The 22,398-nt window shown below is 29.0% G+C and overlaps 1 protein-coding gene across 1 annotated transcript; it reads right to left on the reverse strand.

Annotated features, from left to right (window-relative positions):
- Positions 1 to 2,776: 2,776 nt before the first annotated feature.
- On the reverse strand, positions 2,777 to 18,077 carry LOC100208927 (uncharacterized). Its single transcript, XM_065816389.1, has 10 exons — positions 17,722 to 18,077; positions 16,013 to 16,107; positions 10,893 to 11,058; positions 10,387 to 10,547; positions 8,507 to 8,612; positions 8,122 to 8,299; positions 4,912 to 5,063; positions 3,816 to 4,026; positions 3,500 to 3,592; positions 2,777 to 3,036 (listed from the first exon to the last, which is right to left on the reverse strand). The coding sequence occupies exons 1-10, from the start codon at positions 17,816 to 17,818 to the stop codon at positions 2,946 to 2,948; spliced, it is 1,350 nt and encodes a 449-aa protein (XP_065672461.1). The 5' UTR covers positions 17,819 to 18,077; the 3' UTR covers positions 2,777 to 2,945.
- Positions 18,078 to 22,398: the final 4,321 nt, after the last annotated feature.

Consider the following 22,398-nt stretch of genomic DNA (forward strand, 5'->3'; position numbering starts at 1 on the left):
TGTTGAATTGTAGAACCGTTAAATTTAAACTTGAAAAGAGTTTAATTCAAATCTTATAAAGATAGCTTTAATATAAAAACATTCCAGACTAAATGGTGCATTGTTTGAATCCTTTGGCAATTTTTGAATATGAAAACATCTTGATTGATTAAGTCAAAAGAATTATTAGATTCAACATACTTAAAACCATGAAGGTTTCAGCTTTTAAAACTCTTTCTTAACTGTGTAACAAACCATTAAAGCTTTTATCAAAATATCTATCTTTATGTTTATTGTACTTTCTTTCTTCAAACATTGACATATGAAGTTTGATAATTGCATTTAGTACACTTAGTGTCCTTGCTCTATTTCCATTGACTATAAAAAAGATTTTCTGAAATAACTTGTATATGTATATGTATATATATATATATGTGTGTGTGTGTGTGTGTGTGTGTGTGTGTGTGTGTGTGTGTGTGTGTGTGTGTACGCGTGTGTATATATACAGTATTGGACAAAACATTTGCAACCAACATCGAACAATGCTAAAAAGTGTTCCTAATTTTACATGTCTTAAAAACGAAACGAACTATACTACCACAGCAAACAGTTCAGAAGTCTGTAGTCATAGCATTCTATGACATGAGCAATCAGCTGACAGGTGACAGCACACAGGCAGAATTTTGTTGACAAGTGCCTTTTTGCAGCGGACAAAACAAGTGCAGCTTTTTTGGTTTGTTTCATTTTCTTAAGTCTGGTCCGTGTCAACGTCACGGAAGTTTTTTAATAATTAAAGGAAGTATCCAGAAGTTTCCAGAAGCATGCAGAAGCTTCCAGAAGTTTCCAGAAGAAGCATCTGGAAGCGTCCAGTAGCATTCAGAAAGTCCAGAAACATTCAGAAGCTTCCAGAAAAGAAGCATCTAGAATCTTCCAGAACAGGTTCACACAGGTTCATTTTACTATATAAGAGACATGTAAATCGACATGTAATTCAGTCAGTATATAGAAGTCAATCAGTCAGTATTATCAAGACAGTTTATCGAAGTGAGTTTTATCAAAGTGTTTTATCGAAGAACATCAATACAAGAAGTGAAATACAACAAGTGTTTCATTACATCAATACAGCCCACATCCAACCAAGACGTTGTGTTCCACAGAGCATTATTGTATCATCACAAGGTAAATGTAACACGGTAAGCCTTGAGAAGCGTGATTATTTATTTTTATTATTTTTATGACTTCAAGCGCAAAAATGGCTCCCGACAGTCTTGGATTGGAACTAAGAAAGAAAATTTTTGGCGATTACAAAAGTGGAATGTAACAAAAAAGTATTTGTGATAAATATCGCGTGAAAAAATGGACCGTATCAAGACTATGTTCCAAATATCGTTCTACGGGCAAGTTGGCAGCAGATAACAAAGGTGGAAGACCGCGTTCCACCACTTCTAGAGAGAATTCTATGACCGTCAGATCCGTCAAGAAGGATCCCTGGATATCATCAGTCGAGATACAAAAGCAATTAGAGCTGCCTGTATCGGACCGAACAATCAGACAACGTGCTGTTGAAGCCGGATTGTTTTCTCGACGCCCTGCAAAGAAACCGCTGATTTCACTTAAAAGCCAGAAGAAAAGACTCCTGTTTACTACATCTCATATTGACTGGAATGTGCAGAAATGGCGAACTGTCCTGTTCAGTGATGAATCGAAGTTCAACATCATTGAGAGCGATGGCATTTGCCGTGTACGTCGACTGGTTGGAAAACGCCTCGATTTACGTTACTGCCATAAGACCGTGAAGCATGGTGGAGGCAATATAATGGTCTGGGGGTGTTTTTCTGCTAATGGTCTAGGTCCAATACATCGAAACGATGGAATAATGGACCGTTTCATGTATAAAAATATCCTGAAAGATGTTATGTTACCTCATGCTGAATGAAATATGCCAATAAAATGGGTTTTTCAGCAAGACAACGATCCGAAACACACTGCAAAAGTAGTCAAGCAGTGGTTTCAAGACAACCACCTATCGGTGATGGATTGGCCGCCACAATCTACGGATCTTAACCCTATCGAGAACCTGTGGGAGATCGTCAACCGCATAATTAATCGTGAAGGTGTTCGTAAGGCCTGTGCAGCGATTCCCCAAAGTTTCATTGATCACTTGATCGAATCTATGCCTCGAAGATGCAAGGCTGTGATCAACAACAAAGGATTCGCCACGAAATATTGATAGCGAAATACAGCTTGGTCAACATTTTGTCGAGTTGCACTTGTTTTGTCCAGAAGGAAATCAACTTTTTTAAATACTTTTGATTAATTTATTAATTTTTGTGTACAAATAATGAACTTTGTGATGAATAAAACTTGAAGAACTTTGTCTCTAAACAGTTACATAGTTATTTCTCTAAATTGAAAAAATGCAGCACTTTTATATAAAGCAACTAAATTACTACTATTTGGTTGCACTCGTTTTGTCCGATACTGTATATATGTGTGTGTGTGTGTGTGTCTATCTATCTATATCTATCTATCTATCTATCTATATATATATTACTCTTGTAGAAACCAACTTATTAGTACAACATTTAAGTTGTACTTAAACGTACAACATAAATTCCGCATTCGTGCAAACGGAATAAAAACATAACATAACGGAATAGCCACGTGTTAAAAATATCCGTGTGATACAATTATCGCAATATGATTGGCGCACTGGTAATATCAATATTCGAAGGCTTATTGTCAGTGCATCTGCACTGGTAATAGATTTTAAAAGACATCACTAATAACAAAGTAGTATTTAAAAGTGTAAAATCTTTCTAAAACATAAATTTAAAAAAAATTTTCTAAATTGCCTAAATTTACAAAAATATTAGATTTCACCTATTACAACAATATTTAGAGCACGCATTTGGCTTAGAAGTATTAGGAATTAGACAATAGCAATTCGAGCTTGAGAGGCGTTATTAGGCTTTTGGAGGAGTCCAAATTTGTAGAAGTTTTTGTCTAACGGCATCAAGATATTCGTCAGTTAGTAGATAGTGTTCTCTTTTAACGCTGCATAGAAAAAATAGCAATTAGAAATTTATAGAAATAAAGATAAAATCATAATGATCATCTACATTACTGATTGACAAATAGCATTATGTTTTAAACAAAATATTTCTAGTTCATTTTAAAATTAATTAATAAAAACCTTAAGAATACATAAAATTAAAAGGGAAAAAAAAAGCGAAAAATAACGACACACTTATGCGTTAACCTTAATATCAAGAATTAATATCAAACGTTCAAACTTTGAGCGTTAATAAAAGCTTTTTTTAGAGTTTGTATGAGAAGAAATATTTACTTACTTTGTTACATTAAAACAAACTTGTTTTTATCAATAAATCCAAAAAATAATTTTTAATTACTGCATTGTTAGACAAAATGGATACGGCTATCTGACATTTTATGGTTTTGCTGGGCACACTGTGACATCACTTTTGTGAAAATAAATTAAAAAAATTAAAAATATTACTTCTTGATTCCATATATGCAGCCAGCCAAATCTTTTGTCATTAATCCATCTTCAACACAATCTACGCAAGCTTTTTCCAAAGCTTTGCTAAACCTTTAAACAATTAAAAAAAAAAAAACTCAACTTTTTAATCCTTTTTTCAGTATTTTATAAGATTTTGAAAATATTTTAATTTATTTTATTTTTTGCATATTTATAAAATTATACATTTATAGTATAATTTCAGTTTATTCAAAATAAAAAACATTTATTCAAATAAAAATCAATTTCTTGCTAAAAAAAGTTATAAAAAAAATTGCAATTAAAAAGTACTAACTTTTCCAATTCTTGATTGCCATCTAATTTAGCTCTGTGGGACAATCCTTGAGTCCAAGCATAGATACTAGCTATAGGATTAGTGCTGGTAGGTTTCCCTTTTTGGTAATCACGATAATGCCGGGTCACTGTACCATGAGCAGCTTCAGCCTCTATTGTTTTTCCGTCAGGACATAAAAGAACACTGGTCATTAAACCCAATGAACCAAACCCTAAAGTAATTCAGTAAATGTAAATAAAAGAATAACAACAATAGTAAAAAATAATTAAAAAAAGTTATGAAAAAAAAAATTAAAAATATGAATGAATAAAATGTATTAAAAACAGCAACAAAAATATTGCCAAGAATCTCTTATTATTTATCTTTTTTCAATAACCAACATTTTTTTATTGTTTAATTTGAATTTTTTTAAAACAATTTCTGAAAGTCAACAACAAAAAAGTTCAAAAGAGCTCTAACTATAATATTAATGTTTTTAAGTTATTTACATAAATAATATTAACATCTAAATATTTTAAACTTTAACATCTAAATATTTTAAACATTTAACTAAACTAATTAAATATAAAAATATCAGAAGACTAAAAAATTATTAAATATGGATATTTTTTTACAAATGCTTGTAGCATATTGTAAACTATGTTTAGTGTGTAATAAATATAAGGGGTTATGACCCTTTTCAAAACCTATGATTGTTTTTAGGCGCCACCCAAATTCGAGGACCATTTTTTTAGAGCATATACTTTTTTTGTGTGAAAAATGCCTATATTTGGCATTATTTCCACAAAGGAAAAAATTTAAACATAGAACAAGGTCGGCAAAAAAATGCCGACCTTATTTCTATCTTTTATGGTAACCCTTTTGTGTCAATCTTTTTTTGCCGACCTGATGCCAACCTCTTACAGTTTAAGGTCATATGTAATATCTGTAAAAATTATTTTTATTACAATATGCTATTTTTGATTTTTTTGTAAAAACAGAAAAATATAAAATAAGCATTTTAAATAAAAATGTTCATCATATCATTTAAAATGTTTATCTCTAATAAAAATGTTTATCAAAAAATTTGACATTAATAACAAAAATAAACAAAAACCTTGAGCAAGAGTGTCTGATTGAACATCACCATCATAATTTTTACAGCCCCAAACAAATCCGCCTGAGGATTTTAAGCACTGAGCAACCATATCATCAATCAAACGATGTTCATACCATATACCAAGACTTTCAAATTTTGCCTTGAATTTTCTAAAATAACAAAAATGTATTTAAATATATATATATATATATATATATATATATATATATATATATATATATATATATATATATATATATATAGACACACACACACACACCATGAACTGGGGTTTCTTTGGATAAAAATTTAAGATTAATTTCATCCATATGACTAAATATAATTGCAATGTTTTTATATTTGCTAGCATAATAGTAAATGTAATGAAATATATGATTATATATAAATTAATTAATATATAATTATATTAATATAATTATATATTATTTATAAAATATACAATATTATTTAATATATAGATCATTAAAAATTAATTTAAAAAACTTGTTATATTAGGTTTATCATAATGCTAAGTGTAATTGTAAACAAAAACTGGCACAAGTACAAACTGGCATAAGTGCGCTAAAAGTATTTGCAAACATTGCCATTAGTGCAAACTGGCATAAGTAGAAAAAGTACAAATGCGAACTAGCATAAGTGCACCAAATCAATTTGCAAACATTGGCATAACTGCGAACTAGTATAAGTGCAAAGCAGTTACAAAAACTGGCACAATTACGAACTGGCAAAATTGCACCAAAAGAATTTGCAAATATAAGTGCGAACTGGCATAAGTGACAAAAGTGCAAAGTAGTTACTAAAACTGGCACAAATGCGAACTGGCATAAGTGCACCAAATCAATTAGCAAATATTGGCATAAATGCAAAGCAGTTACAAAAACTGGCATAAGTGCGAATCGGCATAAGTGCATCAAATAAAATTGCAAATTTTCACATAAGTGCAAATTAACAATTCACACTTATGCTAATGTTAACAAATTCTTTTGGCGCACTTATGCCAACTTGCACTTATGACAGTTCACACTTGTGCCAGTTTTTGCAACTGCTTTGCATTTATGCCAATTCTCACTTATGCCTATGTTTGCAAATAATTTTGGCGCACTTATGCCAGTTTTCGTAACTAATTCGCACTTATGCCAATGTTTGGAAATTCTTTTGGCGCACTTATGCCTATTCACACTGAATGAAATATGTATATGCATGCCTCAGTGGAAGTAAATGAGTGCAAACATTGCGAGCAATGTGAGCTGCTTCTCTAAACAGCTTTTTGAGAGCTTTCAGTTTTTGCACATGCTATTTATTTACTCATGAAAAATTGCTCATTAAATACAAAATTTGAATTTATAGTTACTACAAGCATATGCTTGCAACTTTCATGTTACAAGAATATATACATAACAAGCTGAATTCATTGCATCGCAAAATTTTATTTTGGGGTTTTACACTATCTACTTTTACTAACAACTTGTTTGATGAAAATTTGAAAAAGAGCTATAAAAGTTTTTACAATTAAATTTTATTCCCACTTTTTTTTAGATTATAAAACTCCTTTTAAGCTCATTAACACTGCATTCCACAGGAATTTTAAACACTTAAGCACCAGGAACTTCATCATCAGAAAGAGAAATACAAGTTTCACATTTTACAGCCATTATTTCATTTGTTTGTCCGCATCAGAGTCTTGGCACTAGTGAAGATAACTTTTTGTGACGTATTCAAAACCATGCGCTATTAGAATGTTTTTTGTTCATTCATTAATAATCTCAGTTGTTAATATTTCTCCATCTCCGTCAGAAACCCAAAGATCATTTTTACAACAATAGGCCGGGTGAATAAAAAAAGCAACTGCTTTTACTCAGTAGTTACTTAAAAAAAAATGTTTTATACTTTTTTATTGTAATAGAATGCAGGAATTTGTATTTTTATCTTAGTCTTACAAATTAAATTTATCTTTGTTTTATAATTATGTAAAATTTACAATACTAAAATTCTGCTTTACTAAAAACAAAACAATTGTTGTAGTATTAAATAACTTATATTATAAAGTCGACAAGTTATCAACTATTTATATAGGTACAGTGGTGTACTGTCTAGTTTTTAGAAACAGTTTTTATTTCTTATTTGAGTTGTCTGCTACGATAATCAGTAGTCTGGTGTAAAAGTTTTTTTGTTATATTTTTTCTCAGGTGAAACTAATGATTTTTTAAACATTTTAGTTTATGTAAAGCCGTGAACTTTGTTTTTAAGGAGCAAACGTTTATAAGTCAGGGAAAAAGCTATAAAAAACAAAACAATAAACAATAAATATAGTGTTATTACTTTTATAAAGCACTTATAACTTTCAAAGTTCATTCTTTGTTCGAACATTAGTAATTTCAAACTTTAATAAAAGTAGATAAGCATCTAGAAAATATAAAGTGGATATTCAAATATTATTTAAAACTTTAGAAACTTTTACAAATTCTTAAACAACTTTATAAAAAGTTTGGCACTATGAAAAACGTTACTAATAGTTCGTAAAAACGCGCGTTAATTTTGAAATCAACCAATAAAAAGTTTTTATTAGTTGATTTTAAAATTAATGCGCGTTTTTACGGACCATTAATAACATTTTTCATAATGCTAAACATTTTATACAGTACATTTTTATAAATTTGTTTAAGTTTCTTAATAAGTTTTAAATATTATTTGAATATCCATTATATTTTTCTAGATGCTTTTCTACTTCAATTAAAATATAGCTTTATAAATAAACACACTTGTAATGAAATATATGATTATATATAAATTAATTAATATATAATTATATTAATATAATTATATATTATATCTTATAAGTAACAAACTGTCTGGTTGTCCTGCCAGGCTACTGACAGATATTTTTTTTAAATTTCAGTTGTCCTTTGAGAAAAGGAGTAGTCCTGTGCCACCGGAGGGCACACCATTAAGGTAAAGTATAATCTTAAACACTTAAAAAAAAGTAAATTCTAAAACTTAATCTTTTTTATTCAAATTATATTTTTTATACAAAAAAGTTATACTTTTGCAAAAGCTGTAAATTGCTCCAGTAAACCATTTAGGGTAGTGTGGGGGAGAGCAACATAAATAAGACATTGAAAAAATAAAAAAAATAAAGTGTTTTAAGAAATGGTGTATATAAGGTTTTATGATAAAATTTATTTATCAAAAAAAAAATGTTTAACATACTCTTGATAAATTTGCTCAAATATGTCTTTAAATCTTCCATCATATTGTTTTAAAATTGTGTTTTTTGTGCTCATATAAAGCGGCCACTTTTTAGCAATAGCGTAGTTAAAGCAACTGTGTGCAAAATCTTTTATTGATTCATCTGTGTTATACATCCCCATTATGACTCCTCCAGTACCTTAAGGAAAATGACAAAAAATTATAAATACTTTATCTATCTTAGAACTTTTTTCCATTTTTAGTTTATAACTATTTACAAAAAACTATTGCTTTTTGATTGTTGTTTTTACAATATAATGAAGTATAAAAATCTAAAAAAATAAAATGGTCTTAAAACGATTTTAAAAAACTTTATTTTTATTAATAAAAAATTAGAACAGCTAACCTTTGAAATTAAAAACATCAACTGTAATTTTTTTGTCCCCATTTGCAGGAGTGAAGGAAATTTCAAATTTTCCAGGACCTTTTACTACACGATCTTCAGCTTTATACTAAAATTTAAAATAAAAAACTATTGTAATAATTATCTAGACAACATTGACTTGATTTTTTCTTTTTTTAAACTTTTAAATATTTTCACAAAATTTCAATTTCAATTTTATATTTCTAAAAATATAAATGAAACTTACTATGCATTTTTTTTTGTTTCCAAAAAGGTGTTAGGGTGAATCAAAGGGTGAGAAAATTTTTTGTGTAGTGCTTTGTATTTTTTGATAATATATTTAATGAAACATTTATAAACCTAGTTTTGGGTTTCAAAATTTGTGTATTTAAAATAATATTTAGTAAGATTCTTTTTTTTTTTTTTTTATCTCAGACTATGATCAATATGAGGATTTTTTTTTTTTGCAAAAAAATCCTCGTTTCACATTATGAGGAACATAAAAGAGTTTGATATTTATTCTACTCTTGTAAATTATCTTTAAAAAAAAAAACAACAACAAAAAAACAGATTTTTTAAGTCATTGAGAATTACTAATGAGATTTAATGTAATTTTTAAAATTATATTTATTAGTTGCATTCTTTAAAAAATTTAAATTTATTTAATTTAAAATAAATTTTTAAATTAATGAATTTAATTTTAGTTCAGTCGAAAAGAACTTTCCATTAGAGAAGTGTTTTCTTATGACAATATTTACAATGCTACTTATTTAATAATGCTATTTACAAAAAATTAAAACAAATTATCACTATTCAATTAGCACACATCAAGTTGAGGAACATGAGCCATTAAATGCTTCATATGTCCCTCAAATTAATGTGTGCTTATTTTTATGATGGTTTGTTACGCAATTCTTGAGCAAGATAAACGACTAAATTGCCAAAGCATGCATCTCTAACTATTTATATGCAATAGAGAAAAGGCAAGAAAGAAAAATAATCTGGGAAAGGGAGAATTAGTTTCTATACATTGTCGCTGTAGACACAATACCGTCTAAGTCTATATTTATGAACGGTAATGTACTTGATGAGTCATCTACCCTTCATTTTCTAGAATTAACTCTTACATCCGATCTTTCTTGGAAACCATATATCAAATCCATTGCAAAATTACCATCAGCTAAGGTTGCATCTCTTTATTGTGCTCAACACTTTCTTTCTCCAGATTCTATTCTTTTTCTCAATTCTGTCCTTGTGTAGAATACTGTTGCCATATATAGGGGGGATCTTCCATTGATGGCCTTTCTATTTTAGACAGAGCAAAAATGCATTGTAAACATAGTTGGATCTGCTTTTGCAGTCAACCTTTAACCATTATCTTATTGCCATAAAATTGCTTCTCTTTCTCTTTTCTACAAATACTATAATGGCACTGCTCTAAAGAGCTAGCGTCTCTTATGCAATCTAATACCTAAAATTCATTCTCGTATTACTCGCCATTCAGTTAAGTCTCATTGTTCCTAAGTGCTCCAAAAAACTCCTATTTGTTTAATTTTTTTCCTTGAACATCAGTTCTTCAAAATTCGCTTTCTTCATCTTCTTGCTTTCCTGATTCATATAATTTGAATCTTTCGAAGTCGAAAAATATCATTATCTTGCTCTATAAACTTTATCTTTCTCTTCCAGTAACTTTCGACTCTAATAGCGGTTGCTTGCAGCCTTGATAGAAGTGAAGATGTTGAAAATAATAATAATTACCTTAATTTACTAAAACCTTATAGAAATATTTATATATAATAAAAATAAACTTAATTCCAAGAAAAAGTTTTTTCATTAAAGTTGTCAAGAATAGAAGATTCGAAAGATTAAGTAAATTGAAAAACCTGATCTCCAAAAGCATGACGTCCAATAACAATTGGCTCAGTCCATCCAGGTACAAGTCTTGGAATATTCTTACACAAGATAGGCTCTCGAAACACAGTTCCACCAAGAATATTACGTATGGTTCCATTTGGACTTTTCCACATTTGTTTCAAGTTAAATTCTAAAATCAAACTCCCATTTTCTTGAACCTTTTCAAAATTTCTCAAATATTAAATAAATTAAACATTCCTAATATTAATAGTAAATAAACTATTTTCCTTTTTTTATAACTTATTATGCTTTTGGAAAACCTATGCAGACACCTAATCTTTTTTTTTAATTAAACAATATGCTAAACTTGTTGTTAATTTTCTTTTCATTTACTTTCCTCTTTTTGTAACTAATGCTAAAACTTTCCCAGTTGACTAAACAAATTCAAAAACTCACTAAATAAAAAATATTATAAAGAATAAAAATATTAAAACATCAAAAATAAAATAACCCAAAATAAATAATAGATGTTAACCTTTAACACGTTCTTCATCTGGAGTTATAGTGGCGCATTTAATACCAACATTGTATTTCAAAATGGCTTCTGCAGATTCAACTGTCACTTTATCATTTGTCTGATCACGATAAGGCAAACCAAGATCATAATATTTGCAATCCAAGTCCAAGAAGGGGAATATGAGCTAATTATTAAAAATAATAGATATAATTAATAAAATAATTATTAATTAATACATGCATAAATAATAACTAAAGTAAAATCTTATTTTATAAACAGTTTCATAATTTGCTTGTTTAAATTTGAATTTAAAAAATAATTTTAAAAGTATCAAGCTCATTCATTCAAGTTTTGATTACAAAACTTTTTGTAATTAAATTACTTGTTATCTCATTTGGAGCTTTTTTAGTACAATCTTTAAGCTTTTTAAATTAGAAAAAAAAAAGTTCACAAGGAAGAAGAGAAATGAATGAACATTTTATAAATGAAAATTGGAAAACTCAAAAAAAAAATATCTATATAATTATTAAAATAGAGTTTAAAAAATTTGTTCTAATTTAACATACTTTTTAGCAATTTTTTAACATAACACCTACGCAAGCACTATCAGCATGGACGGCTTGCACCAATTGCCAAGTCTATTTTAGACAGGCATTTTACCACTCATGCACTTATACTGCTACTGGTAACATGTAACCCAGTACAATCTGCTTTATGTCCTGCTGCCTTGTAGGATACACCTTTTTAGGCAAAGGCTAGGAGATGCCAACTCCGACTTAAAACACCCCCTGCCTTGGGGCTCTTGGTTGAGTAAAGACTTGGTTGAGTGATGGTGTCTTGATAAAAATACCCATCCTGGGCAGATGTTAATTGCATCCAGCTATTGTCTTGTAGAAGGCCTCCTAGGCAAAGACTTAAGGGGTAAACAGATTCTATCTGTTGATCAACCTCGGACCCCTTCTTCATTAGGCTGGCGCAGATGTATTTTTAATACGTTGTTTCCAGTTTAAGATGTTGAATGCTGGATCTTCTTGACTCAATGCATGGGTTTTACTTGTGTCTCTGTTTTTATGACAAGGCAACTCATTCTATTATCTCCTAATGAGGGTACAGCTCTAAAACTCAGTTTTATGGTCTGAGGCTGGCTGGTAGTCAGGTTTTCCCAAATTTTGTGGTAGCTCTCAGAGAGGCTGATTCCATCAACAGCTGAAAAATATCAAAATATTAACTGTGCCAAGTTGGGTATGAATGGTGTCCCTGTTTGTACTTTTGGTGTGCATTGTGGAGGCCACATTTGGAGCCCTTTGTTATGGCTTAGGGTTTATTAATAGCAATGAGGCAATTGCTTGGGCTACTAAACAGTGTTCTAAGTACTATCTATGTTTTGAGTCAAGTTCTTTAACAAATTTAAAAATGAATAAAGTAGCAAAAACTATAAAACACAAAAAACCATCATCATCACCAAGTTCTCTAAACCTATCATTCACTAATATTCGTGGTCTTCAAAGTAACTTTTCTTCTGTCGAGTCTTAACTCTTACAAAGTTCACCAGACCTACTTGCTCTTTGTAAGACTAATTTGAGTTCAGCTGTCTCATTTTACGATCTTAGTGTTGATGGTTATCTTCCTTTAATTCGTAAAGACTCAAATAGTCACATGCTTGGCCTGGGAAATTACATTCGTAAGAATTCACCTATTTGTCATGAAACTAGGTTTTGAATCCACAGACTATTCCTTCATGTGCTTTCGTTTAGCACCACTTCACTCTATTGCCTTTCTCTTTGTTTTTTATCGCTCTCCTTCATCTCAAGACTGCACTCTTTTTGATTTTATTTCTGATCATATTGACAAAGTCCTCTCTCTATATCCATCAGCTAATATAGTTGTTTTTGGTGACTTTAATGCTCACCACTCTGAATGGCTTGGCTCTAGTGTCAGTAATTCTGCAGGCATTAAAGCCCTCAACTTTTGCCTTTCTCAATCCCTAACTCAAATAGTCAACTTTCCAATTCGCTTTCCAGACAACCCGAATCATTTACCTTCTCTACTCGACTTATGTTTTGTTTCTGATCCTAGTCAGTGCTCAGTTTCTCCTTTTCACCCCTAGGTGCTTCTGATCACAGTTTGATCTCTCTAAAACTAATATCCTGCTTAGACTCTTCTACAGCTTGTGGCCCTGACAACATACCTGTTATTGTCTTGCAGAAGTGTTCTCCGGAGCTGTCATCTATACTCTCAAAACTATTCAACAAGTGCTTATCAGAGTCTTGTTTCCAGCCTGCTGGAAAGCGGCATCTGTTATCCCTATCATCTTTAAGATTATTGAATTCTTCCTTTTCAATTGTAGTATAAAAGTTGTCCTCGATGGACAGCACTCTTTTTCTTATTCTGTAACTTCAGGGGTTCCTCAAGGTTCTATCTTTGGCTCTATACTCTTTTTAATTTACATTAACGATCTTCCAGATAATCTCACATCTAAGGTGGCATTGTGTGGTGATGATACTACCATTTATTCTTGTCGTGATAAGAAACCAACACTCTCTGATTGCTTGGAGGGGGCATTTGAGCTTGAAAAGGATCTCACTTCTGCTACAGCATTGGGCTCACAGTGGCTGGTGAGCTTTAATACAGATAAAACACAATTTTTTTCAGCCAATCATTATCAGATTAATTTAGATCTTCCTATATTTATGAACGGTGATGTACTCAATGAGTCATATACTCTTCATCTTCTAGGATTAACTCTTACTTCTAATCTTTCTTGGAAACCATATATCAAATCAGTTGCAAAATTAGCATCTGCTAAGGTTGCATCTCTTTATTGAGCTTGACACTTTCTTACTTCGGATTCTATTCTCTATCTCTATTATATTCTAAATCTCAAATCCGGTTCTAAATCCAAATATCTCTATTATATTCTAAATCACAAATCCGGCCTTGTATGGAATACATTTGCCATATCTGGATCGGATCTTCTAATTATGCCCTTTCTCTTTTAGACAAGGTGCAAAAACGCATTGTAAACATTGTTGGACCTGCTCTTGCAGCTAACCTCCAACCGTTATCACATCGTCGTAATGTTGCTTCTCTTTCTCTTTACTACAAATACTATAATAGGCATTGCTCTCAAGAGCTAGTATCTCTTGTGCCATCTACTAAAATTCATTCTCGTGTTACTTGTCATTCAATTAAGTCTCATCCTTTTTCTGTGACTGTTCCTAAGTGCTCGAAAAACTCTTATTTGTCTAGTTTTTTTCTTCGAACATCAGTTCTTTGGAATTCTCTTCCTTCATCTTGCTTTCATGATTCATATAATTTGCAATCCTTTAAGTCATCCATCAATCGTTATCTTACTCTACAATCTTCATCTTTTCTCTTCCAGTAATCTCCAACTTTAATAAAGTGCAGCCTTGTTGGAAGCGAAGATTTAAACAAAAAAAAAAATTTGTTTACTCCTACTAAGGCCTGTATATTTATATAAATATATATACAGCCCGCGAATTCCATGACAGCATTTGGCTATGCCTATGCAAAAGCTGATCTATTTTCACTTTAATACTGCATACGACTGCCAACCTTAATCTCCTATTATGCAGGCATACAAAAATAAATATTTACAAATATATAATATTTGTTAGATCTGAATTTATAATTTACTTGTTGTAATTATTAGTTTTATCAAGTTATACAAGTTTTATTTTAAAAAGTCTATATTTTTTTCAATTTATCTTTTATCAAAATCATTCTTAACACACGTAATAAGGTTATTAGTTTATTTAAAAGTTAATAAAATGAAAGTCTGTTGATCTCTTTTACTTAAAATTATAGCACGATTCTTATGCTATTAAGTTTAAAAATTTAATATTAATTTATTTTATTAGGAAAAACAGTTTATTTATGTTTACAGCAATTCAAAGTTATTTAAGAACAGAAAGTTTATATATAGGAAATAGGAAAGTTTAGTCTGTGATAAACAAATTTGGAAATAAAAAATATTTTTTAAAAAACATAATTGAAAAATGTTAAAATTTTTTTAAATCTAAAACAAGTTAAGGTTTTTATTAAAGCAACTAAAAATAAGAAAAGCTACTGTTTTACAGAAAGAAAGCTCTAAACAAGTCATAATAAACAACAGTTATTAAAAGTAATGCTATTATAACCAATTAATCTTTTACCCTTTGGTAACAGGATGCAAAAAATCAAAAGCAAAATTTTGATAACCTGCTGTCGGTTAAGTGTGACAGACGTAACTTGTGCAGACCTTAAATGTTTCGGATTTCGCAGCCTGTATTTATATATTAACTACATTAAATAAGTATTTTTGTAATCAATAAAACATGAAACAGGTATAGATGTAGATCAACAGGATATAGACATGAACTGAGTACTGTAATCTTGAAGAATCAAATTATTAATATTGAACCTGTTTTTAACTTATCCAAATCTTTTTTATAAAAACTAATTTAAACTTATAAAATAACTGACTTATTTAAAATAACTAAATATAAAAGGAATAATATTCAACCTGTTTTTAACTTATCCAAATCTTTTTTATAAAAACTAATTTAAACTTATAAAATAACTAACTTATTTAAAATAACTAAATATAAAAGGAATATATATATATTTTGTCAATAACTAATAACTAATTAAATAAATAAAACCTACATGACAGGAGTAAAAAGAAGACTATAGTTGTCTTATCACTAAGACCCGTAAATGTTATTGTGTTCAAAGTATTTTATTTAAATAATTTTATGATCAATATTTAATATGTTTGCAATCAGTTTTAAACGGCGTTGAAGATTTTTTGGATACTTTTTAGTGGTACTAAAAACTTGAGGAACGAGTCAAGACTCATGAGAATTACATGCTGATAATAGTATAAAATAAAACTGAAAAAAGATAAAACAAAATAAAATAAAAAAATAACTTAGTAATAATAAAATAAAAATAATAATAGTTTAGAACCATTATATTCATAAACTCGTTTACTCATGCATTACACATTCAACAATAAGATCAGATAATGGTTTTAAGACAATGAATGAATTTTGTATAGTCATTGCATGATTCAAACCAACACCATTTAAAAAAACTATATTTGTAGACAATGTCAATCAAATTAAGTTGAATACCTCGCTTTTAATTCTCTGCCAAATAATTCTGGTCATTTCATCACCATCCAATTCCACAACTGGGTTTTCAACTTTGATTTTACCATGGCTAGAGTCTATAAAGATTTTAAAAGATATATATTAAACTAAAGTAAGAGAGATATTAGACTTAGTTATTACTAGATATTGTTAATTTAAGAGATTTTGCGTTTGATACTTTATTTATATCCCTTTGACTTATCATTTTGGGCCTAAAACTAAAAAATTAAAGTTGTAATAGATAAATTTTTCAAGATTGCTCACCAATAAAAATATATAAAAAATTGAATATATAAGTCTGGTTTTACAATTAAAATATTTTGGTCAAATGTTACGAACATGATATGTTGCATTTTTAAAATATTGATATTTTATACAAAATAAAATATTTTTAATATATACAAATAATTGAAATAATTAATGATTGCAATTTTGAAAACATTGCATTTCAAACTTTTAAGAGTCTTTAAAAAAAAGTGGTGAATTTTTACAAAACATATTTTGAATATATGAAAAAATGGAATAAGCAATCATCAACAAAATCATTAATAGATGTTTAACATTTTTGTTGTTTCTGCATTTTATATATAAATCTTAAACTGACACACAAACACATATGATGCCTACTAGTGCATCATAAAATGTGCACTTAAAAATCTATCCAAATACAAGCTTATGTTGTTTTTATTCATAAATTTATGAGCACTATAATCAGGAACAATTCAAATTTTATAATTTAGGCTGCCATCCCCCTTTGCCACACTTTTGCTTCCTATCAAAAAATTTAGAACAGAGGGGGAGAGAGGGCAGAAATTTTGTGTTTGCAATAATTGGAATGAGTTGTTTTTTTTAAACCTTTTTTTAAAAAACAAACTATTTACTTCTTTTTTAAAGGGATGTCAGCTGAAATACCTGCCACAATTGTAAAAAGTTTTGTTTTACACTTTTTTTAGCCTATAAATATTTTGCAATGTGATAAACAATGTTTGAAGAAAAAGTTCTTTAGACTTACAAACTACTTTTTTATTGAGTTAAGATCCCTTTTTTTTCACCTAATTCTTAATAATCTTATTTTAAAGAATAAATTTCTCTTTTATTTCTGTACTTTGTTATTGTTTTTATCTATTAACTTAATAATATTACAATGTTAGATAGTTAACAATGTTAAATTCAACAATTTTTAGTATTAAACATTTCAGACATTTATGACTGGAATCTTGAACACTAAAAATTAAATTAAACTCTCTCAAAAACAAAACTAACTCTCAAACACTAAAAATTTATAATATACTTATGTTAAATAAGGATTCATTGCAAAAAATTAGGATGATTAAAGCCTGGGAACACAAAAGTCCCAAAATTTTACTTTTCTTCTCTAAACATGAGAGCAACAAGATTATAAAATATTTGGTAATCCTTGGTTTAATTGGTTAAGCCTAAAATAACTTTATTTTTCCTTTATGAAGAAATGAAGAATGTAAAAATGCATATTAAAATAATGATAATAATAATTAATGATAATAATAAGTTATTATTTACAAAAAAGTTTATTTGAATATTCTTTGAAGTGCACTTGCAAAACTGCACTGTTCATGTTAAATTGTGACAGTTTATATTTTGATAACATAATACAAACTGTTATTAATTAATATATAAGAGTTTTAGAATAAAACATACAACGCTTAACTCACAAGTTCGACATTGTGGTGTTGTTGCTGCAGCAAACATATTTCGTGTACAACGACTCAATCCGACTACAATATTGTTAAGGGGTGCTTTCATAGCCATCTTGGATCGTGAACAAGAGTTTGAGAACCTCAACGTGACAAGGTCTCGTAAAAGTGAACAAAGCGTATGCTCAAAAGTCAACTGTGCCTTCAATCAATCAATCAAATGCGGTTGTTCTCCATCAATAACATTACGATAAATGACGAAGTTACCATAAACATTTTGAAACTTTAAATCTTTAAATATAAGAATATATTAAGAATAAAAATTAACGATCTTATTATTACAGCGTCCAGAAATAATTATTCGCGATTAATTTACTAATATAGTTTGTAAATTATGTGGGAGGGAGAACAAACGAGTTTTAGAATTTTGTTACACGGGCAAAAAACGCGGGTTGTTCATTGTAGTAATACTTAAATTAGTTACAATGACTGCGACTATGGATTATTTGAACAATTTTTTGACATCTATAAAACCACGGTTTAAAAAAAGCAATATAACGGTAGATATCAGATAAAAAAGCTTCATTAGTTGACTAAGATTTATAGCAAGCCAAAAAGTGTAATTTTCTAATCGGAGTTTTTTATAAATCTACAGTATCGTAACATTTGAGACCCTCGCATCATCTCGTCTTCCAACTAATAAAAACAACGTCGATTTTTTTTATAAAGTGAGTACATAAATAGTAACTTTATTTTATTAATTTCATGCCTTAGTTGTATAACGAAAATTATTTTATTTGAGATTTATTTCTTTTATTTTGATTTTATTAGTAATGTAGGGACAAAAAATCGCTAATTGCAAAGTCGTTGTATTTTTTTCTTAAAAGCAAGTTGTAAGTAATTGTTTTACTAAAACAGCTCAGTTAATGTACTTTGCATTAAAAAATTACGACATCATATTTGCGACTTAATAAAATTATATATTATTTCATTATTTATGAACTAATATAGTTTATTCTAATTTTAGATATAAATAAATAAAAGTTGCTCACTATTTAAGGTATTTGCCAGGATTATTTATTAAAGCTAAAAAAATATTCTGAAAAAGTATTTGTATTTCTTAGCTACATGTTTACAATTTGTTGAATGTTAATATACATATTTTTTTAGTTTGTTGGCTTGGGCCCCTAAAACTCTGCGCTTAGCCATGGCTGCGGGTCCAACGGACCCTTCGCTACGTTACTGCAAATATCTAGAAATATCTTCAATAATTTAAAAACCTAAATTAAATTTTTTTTTTAGAGAAACCCAAATAAACATATGTTCGAATTTATCTATTCAACGTACTTAAAACTTCTTATATATTGTCACCTTCAGCAACCAATCTTTAAATAGACTTTGAAGAGAAAGTTCAATATAAAATAAAGATATGAAAAGATTACATTTAGTTGAATTTTCATTTGTAACACATTTGCAATAAACTAACTTAAAATATTATTTCTTAAATGTGTGTACAGGTGAACAAAAAATCTTTGAAATATTTTATTCACATTTTATTTATTTAAAATAAAGACACCAGATATATAAGGTAATACAATACATATGACACCGGTGAGAAACTCGGCGTGAACTTGCTTGTTAATTGCTTTTTTGTAGTGCTCTTTTGTGACAAGACCGTAACAAAAACATGAATATTGTTGAAAACTATAATTACGTTTTTACGACTGTTTTTACGGTCTGTTATAGTCACAATTTTGAGACTACTAAAAAGTTATGGTTCTATGGTTTAGTTACTTTTACCTTGTAAACAACAACCTTTTCCACTCAGAACGAAAAAAATGACCTTTTTCACTAAGAAATGAAATCTTTTGTACAATTCTTTAAGACTCTGAATAAGATGTATTATTAATTCCCTCAAATTTCCCACCTACCTGTTTCGCCCCAGTTTCCTCTACTATAATTGGCAGTGCCAGAATAATCATTACCGGGCAAGATTGATTTTGCTACGTTTTCAAATTTATCAAAATTGTCTCTTATTTTGTCTAACATAATTTCTAACGATAAGAACATTAAAGCACAAGTTTCGAGATCAATTTGTTCTGACTGAAAAGATTTGATAGTCGATCAAAAACTAATTAAAATATTGCTCCACAATACGAGCATGAAGACAAATTCAAAAGACCCCATTTTATTTGCAATACTTTGAGCTTTGTGCCTTGTTTCAATTTTTTGAGAAGAATCTTCAGCAATCTCATTCAATCCTGTCAAAATTGCTTTATTAGAATTGAGAACTGCTTCGGTGGCATTTGCCACCTTGCATATTGTTTTTGATAAGTAAGATGGATTTCCTTTAGCTTTATCCGCATATGTTGCAAAGTGATTTTTCAAAAATGGGTCAAACTGAGCCACAAGTTCTAGCAAACCCAAATAATTCCCATTATCTGAAACACCAAAATGCTCGATTGTTTCACAAAAAGGTAAACCTCGTTCAGATAACATTATAATGACTGGTATAAGACGTTTCAATACTTCTTTCCAGTAATTTTGCTCCGTTTGGAATGGAAGTTGAAGGGTGTCACACACAGCAGAGCTTTGTTTTCTCCAAATATATGTCAACATGCATTCTATGTGAAGAGATCCATGTTTATGCATTCTCTGTGAAGAGATCCATTTTTATGTTGATGTATTTGAAAAATATTCTTCCAATCATTAAATCCATGGCTAGTGAGTTTGTTTGATTTTTCTTTAGACACAAAGAGTTTACAAGGGAAACAGTACACACAACTAATATGCCATTCTCGAAAAAACTTTTTACCATTTGCTTTTTCCTATAAAATGTGCTCTCTGAACAATACCGTGTCTTGGATTCTGTATTGTAAAATCTATGAGAACACTCAAATAGTCCAGAATGATTTTGACACTCTTGTGGACCACGGCTACTCCAAAAAGTGACGTCATCTTTTTTTATTTTAGTTTATATTTGTTAGTGTCTTGGATTCTGTATTGTAAAATCTATGAGAACACTCAAATAGTCCAGAATGATTTTGACACTCTTGTGGACCACGGCTACTCCAAAAAGTGACGTCATCTTTTTTTATTTTAGTTTACATTTGTTAGTCGTTGTACAGTTTTATATAACCAATAATAAAAATAATAATATAACTTACAATAATGAAAAATATAAAAAATATAAACAAGGTATCTGAAAGAAGATCGCAAGGATATTGTCGTCAGAACCTTAAATAAGCATTTAACAAAGATTAGATTAAAATAAAATTGATAAACTTTTACAAAATTGCAAGGTAAACAATCTGTGTCTGAAGAAAGATCAAGAGGATCTTCTCATCAGAACTTTATACAAGAGTAAACCAACGTGTTAATTAAAGAGTAAAAAGTATAAGAACAATAAATAAAATATGTAAGAATAAACTTTTATAAAAGTAAACATGTGAAGAGTACACGAGAAAAACGGCAGAGTCATTTTAAAAATTTTGAGAAAGTATATATTTATCATTAATAAAAGTCTTTGTATAAAGTTAGGAAAAAAAATTTTTGTATAAAAGTTACAAATATTTTATTAAAAATGTAAACTTCAGATTTAATCAAGAAATAATTTTATCTAATTTACTTCTATGTTTTATATGAAAACTTTTATAAATGATTAATATATACTTTCTCAAAACTTTTTAAATGCGCCGTTTTTTCCCGTGTACTCTTCATTTATATAAACAATAAAAAAGTAGACCAAAATATATTTTTTACCTTTTACTACTAATGATAACTCAATATATTATCTAATGAAAGAATGAGGTCCTTCATTTTTTTTAAAAAAAGGCAAAAAGTAGTCGGTACTTCAAAATAAAAATTCGGCAAAGCAGTTTTATTTCAAAGGTGTGACGCTCGATAGGTAATATATCTACTGATTAGTTTAAAAGAAAAAAGATCTTTGAAGACGGCTAGGGATAAGTTATTTACCCACATATATACAAAATATTAAATATTAAACACATTTAACTCGTATATGGACTGTTTATTTTGAAAGTGGTGTAAGTCCATTTTTCAAAAAAAGTTAGCAATCACATTACTTACATTTAACTTAGTGTGCACTTTATATTTATAAACAAATTACAGTTAGTATTTAAACATATCCATATTCTTTGATCAATTTAAAATTCGTTAATAAATGAAATTGCATAACAATTGATTATGAAAATGGTGTAAGTCCATTTTCTTTAGAATTACTCATTAAGCACTTATAAAAAGTTTATCCGTCAAATTACGCAAAAGCGTAATTTGACAGATAGGATGGAATGAAAAAACCGTTAGCCACAGAAGTTAATAAAAAATTAAAATATGGATTTTAAGTTAAAAAACATCGAAAAGTTAATAACAACAAAGCTTGAAAAACAAAAAACTTTTACTGCTGTTTTGAGCGAGCGGATTTTCTAACAATCATTATGACGATTTTAGCTTTTTAAACGAAAAATACTCCTAGTCTGCATATTTTGATATACAAAATTTTAAATTTGAACTAAAAACCGCTACGAATAACTTTATGGTAATACACATAAACATCAGTAGTTTACTTATTAATATAGACAAATATCAACTCGTTTCTCCGTGCAGCGGCCTTGTTCGTCAAGGTTCGTGTGTCGGTGTTTTAGAGTTGAGAGAGGGTTATACCACAAATAAGTA

The sequence above is a fragment of the Hydra vulgaris genome, chromosome 13, assembly GCF_038396675.1.
Source record: "Hydra vulgaris chromosome 13, alternate assembly HydraT2T_AEP".
NCBI classification, from domain to species: Eukaryota; Metazoa; Cnidaria; class Hydrozoa; order Anthoathecata; family Hydridae; genus Hydra; species Hydra vulgaris.

Coding starts and splice junctions, on each gene's coding strand:
- LOC100208927 (XM_065816389.1), bottom strand. CDS start 17,818: ATGGCTATGAAAGCACCCCTTAACAATATTGTAGTCGGATTGAGTCGT. Junction 4,027..4,911: donor ATCAGACACTCTTGCTCAAG/GTTTTTGTTTAT, acceptor GAATTACTTTAG/GGTTTGGTTCATTGGGTTTA. Junction 3,037..3,499: donor TGCATATATGGAATCAAGAA/GTAATATTTTTA, acceptor TTTTCTATGCAG/CGTTAAAAGAGAACACTATC.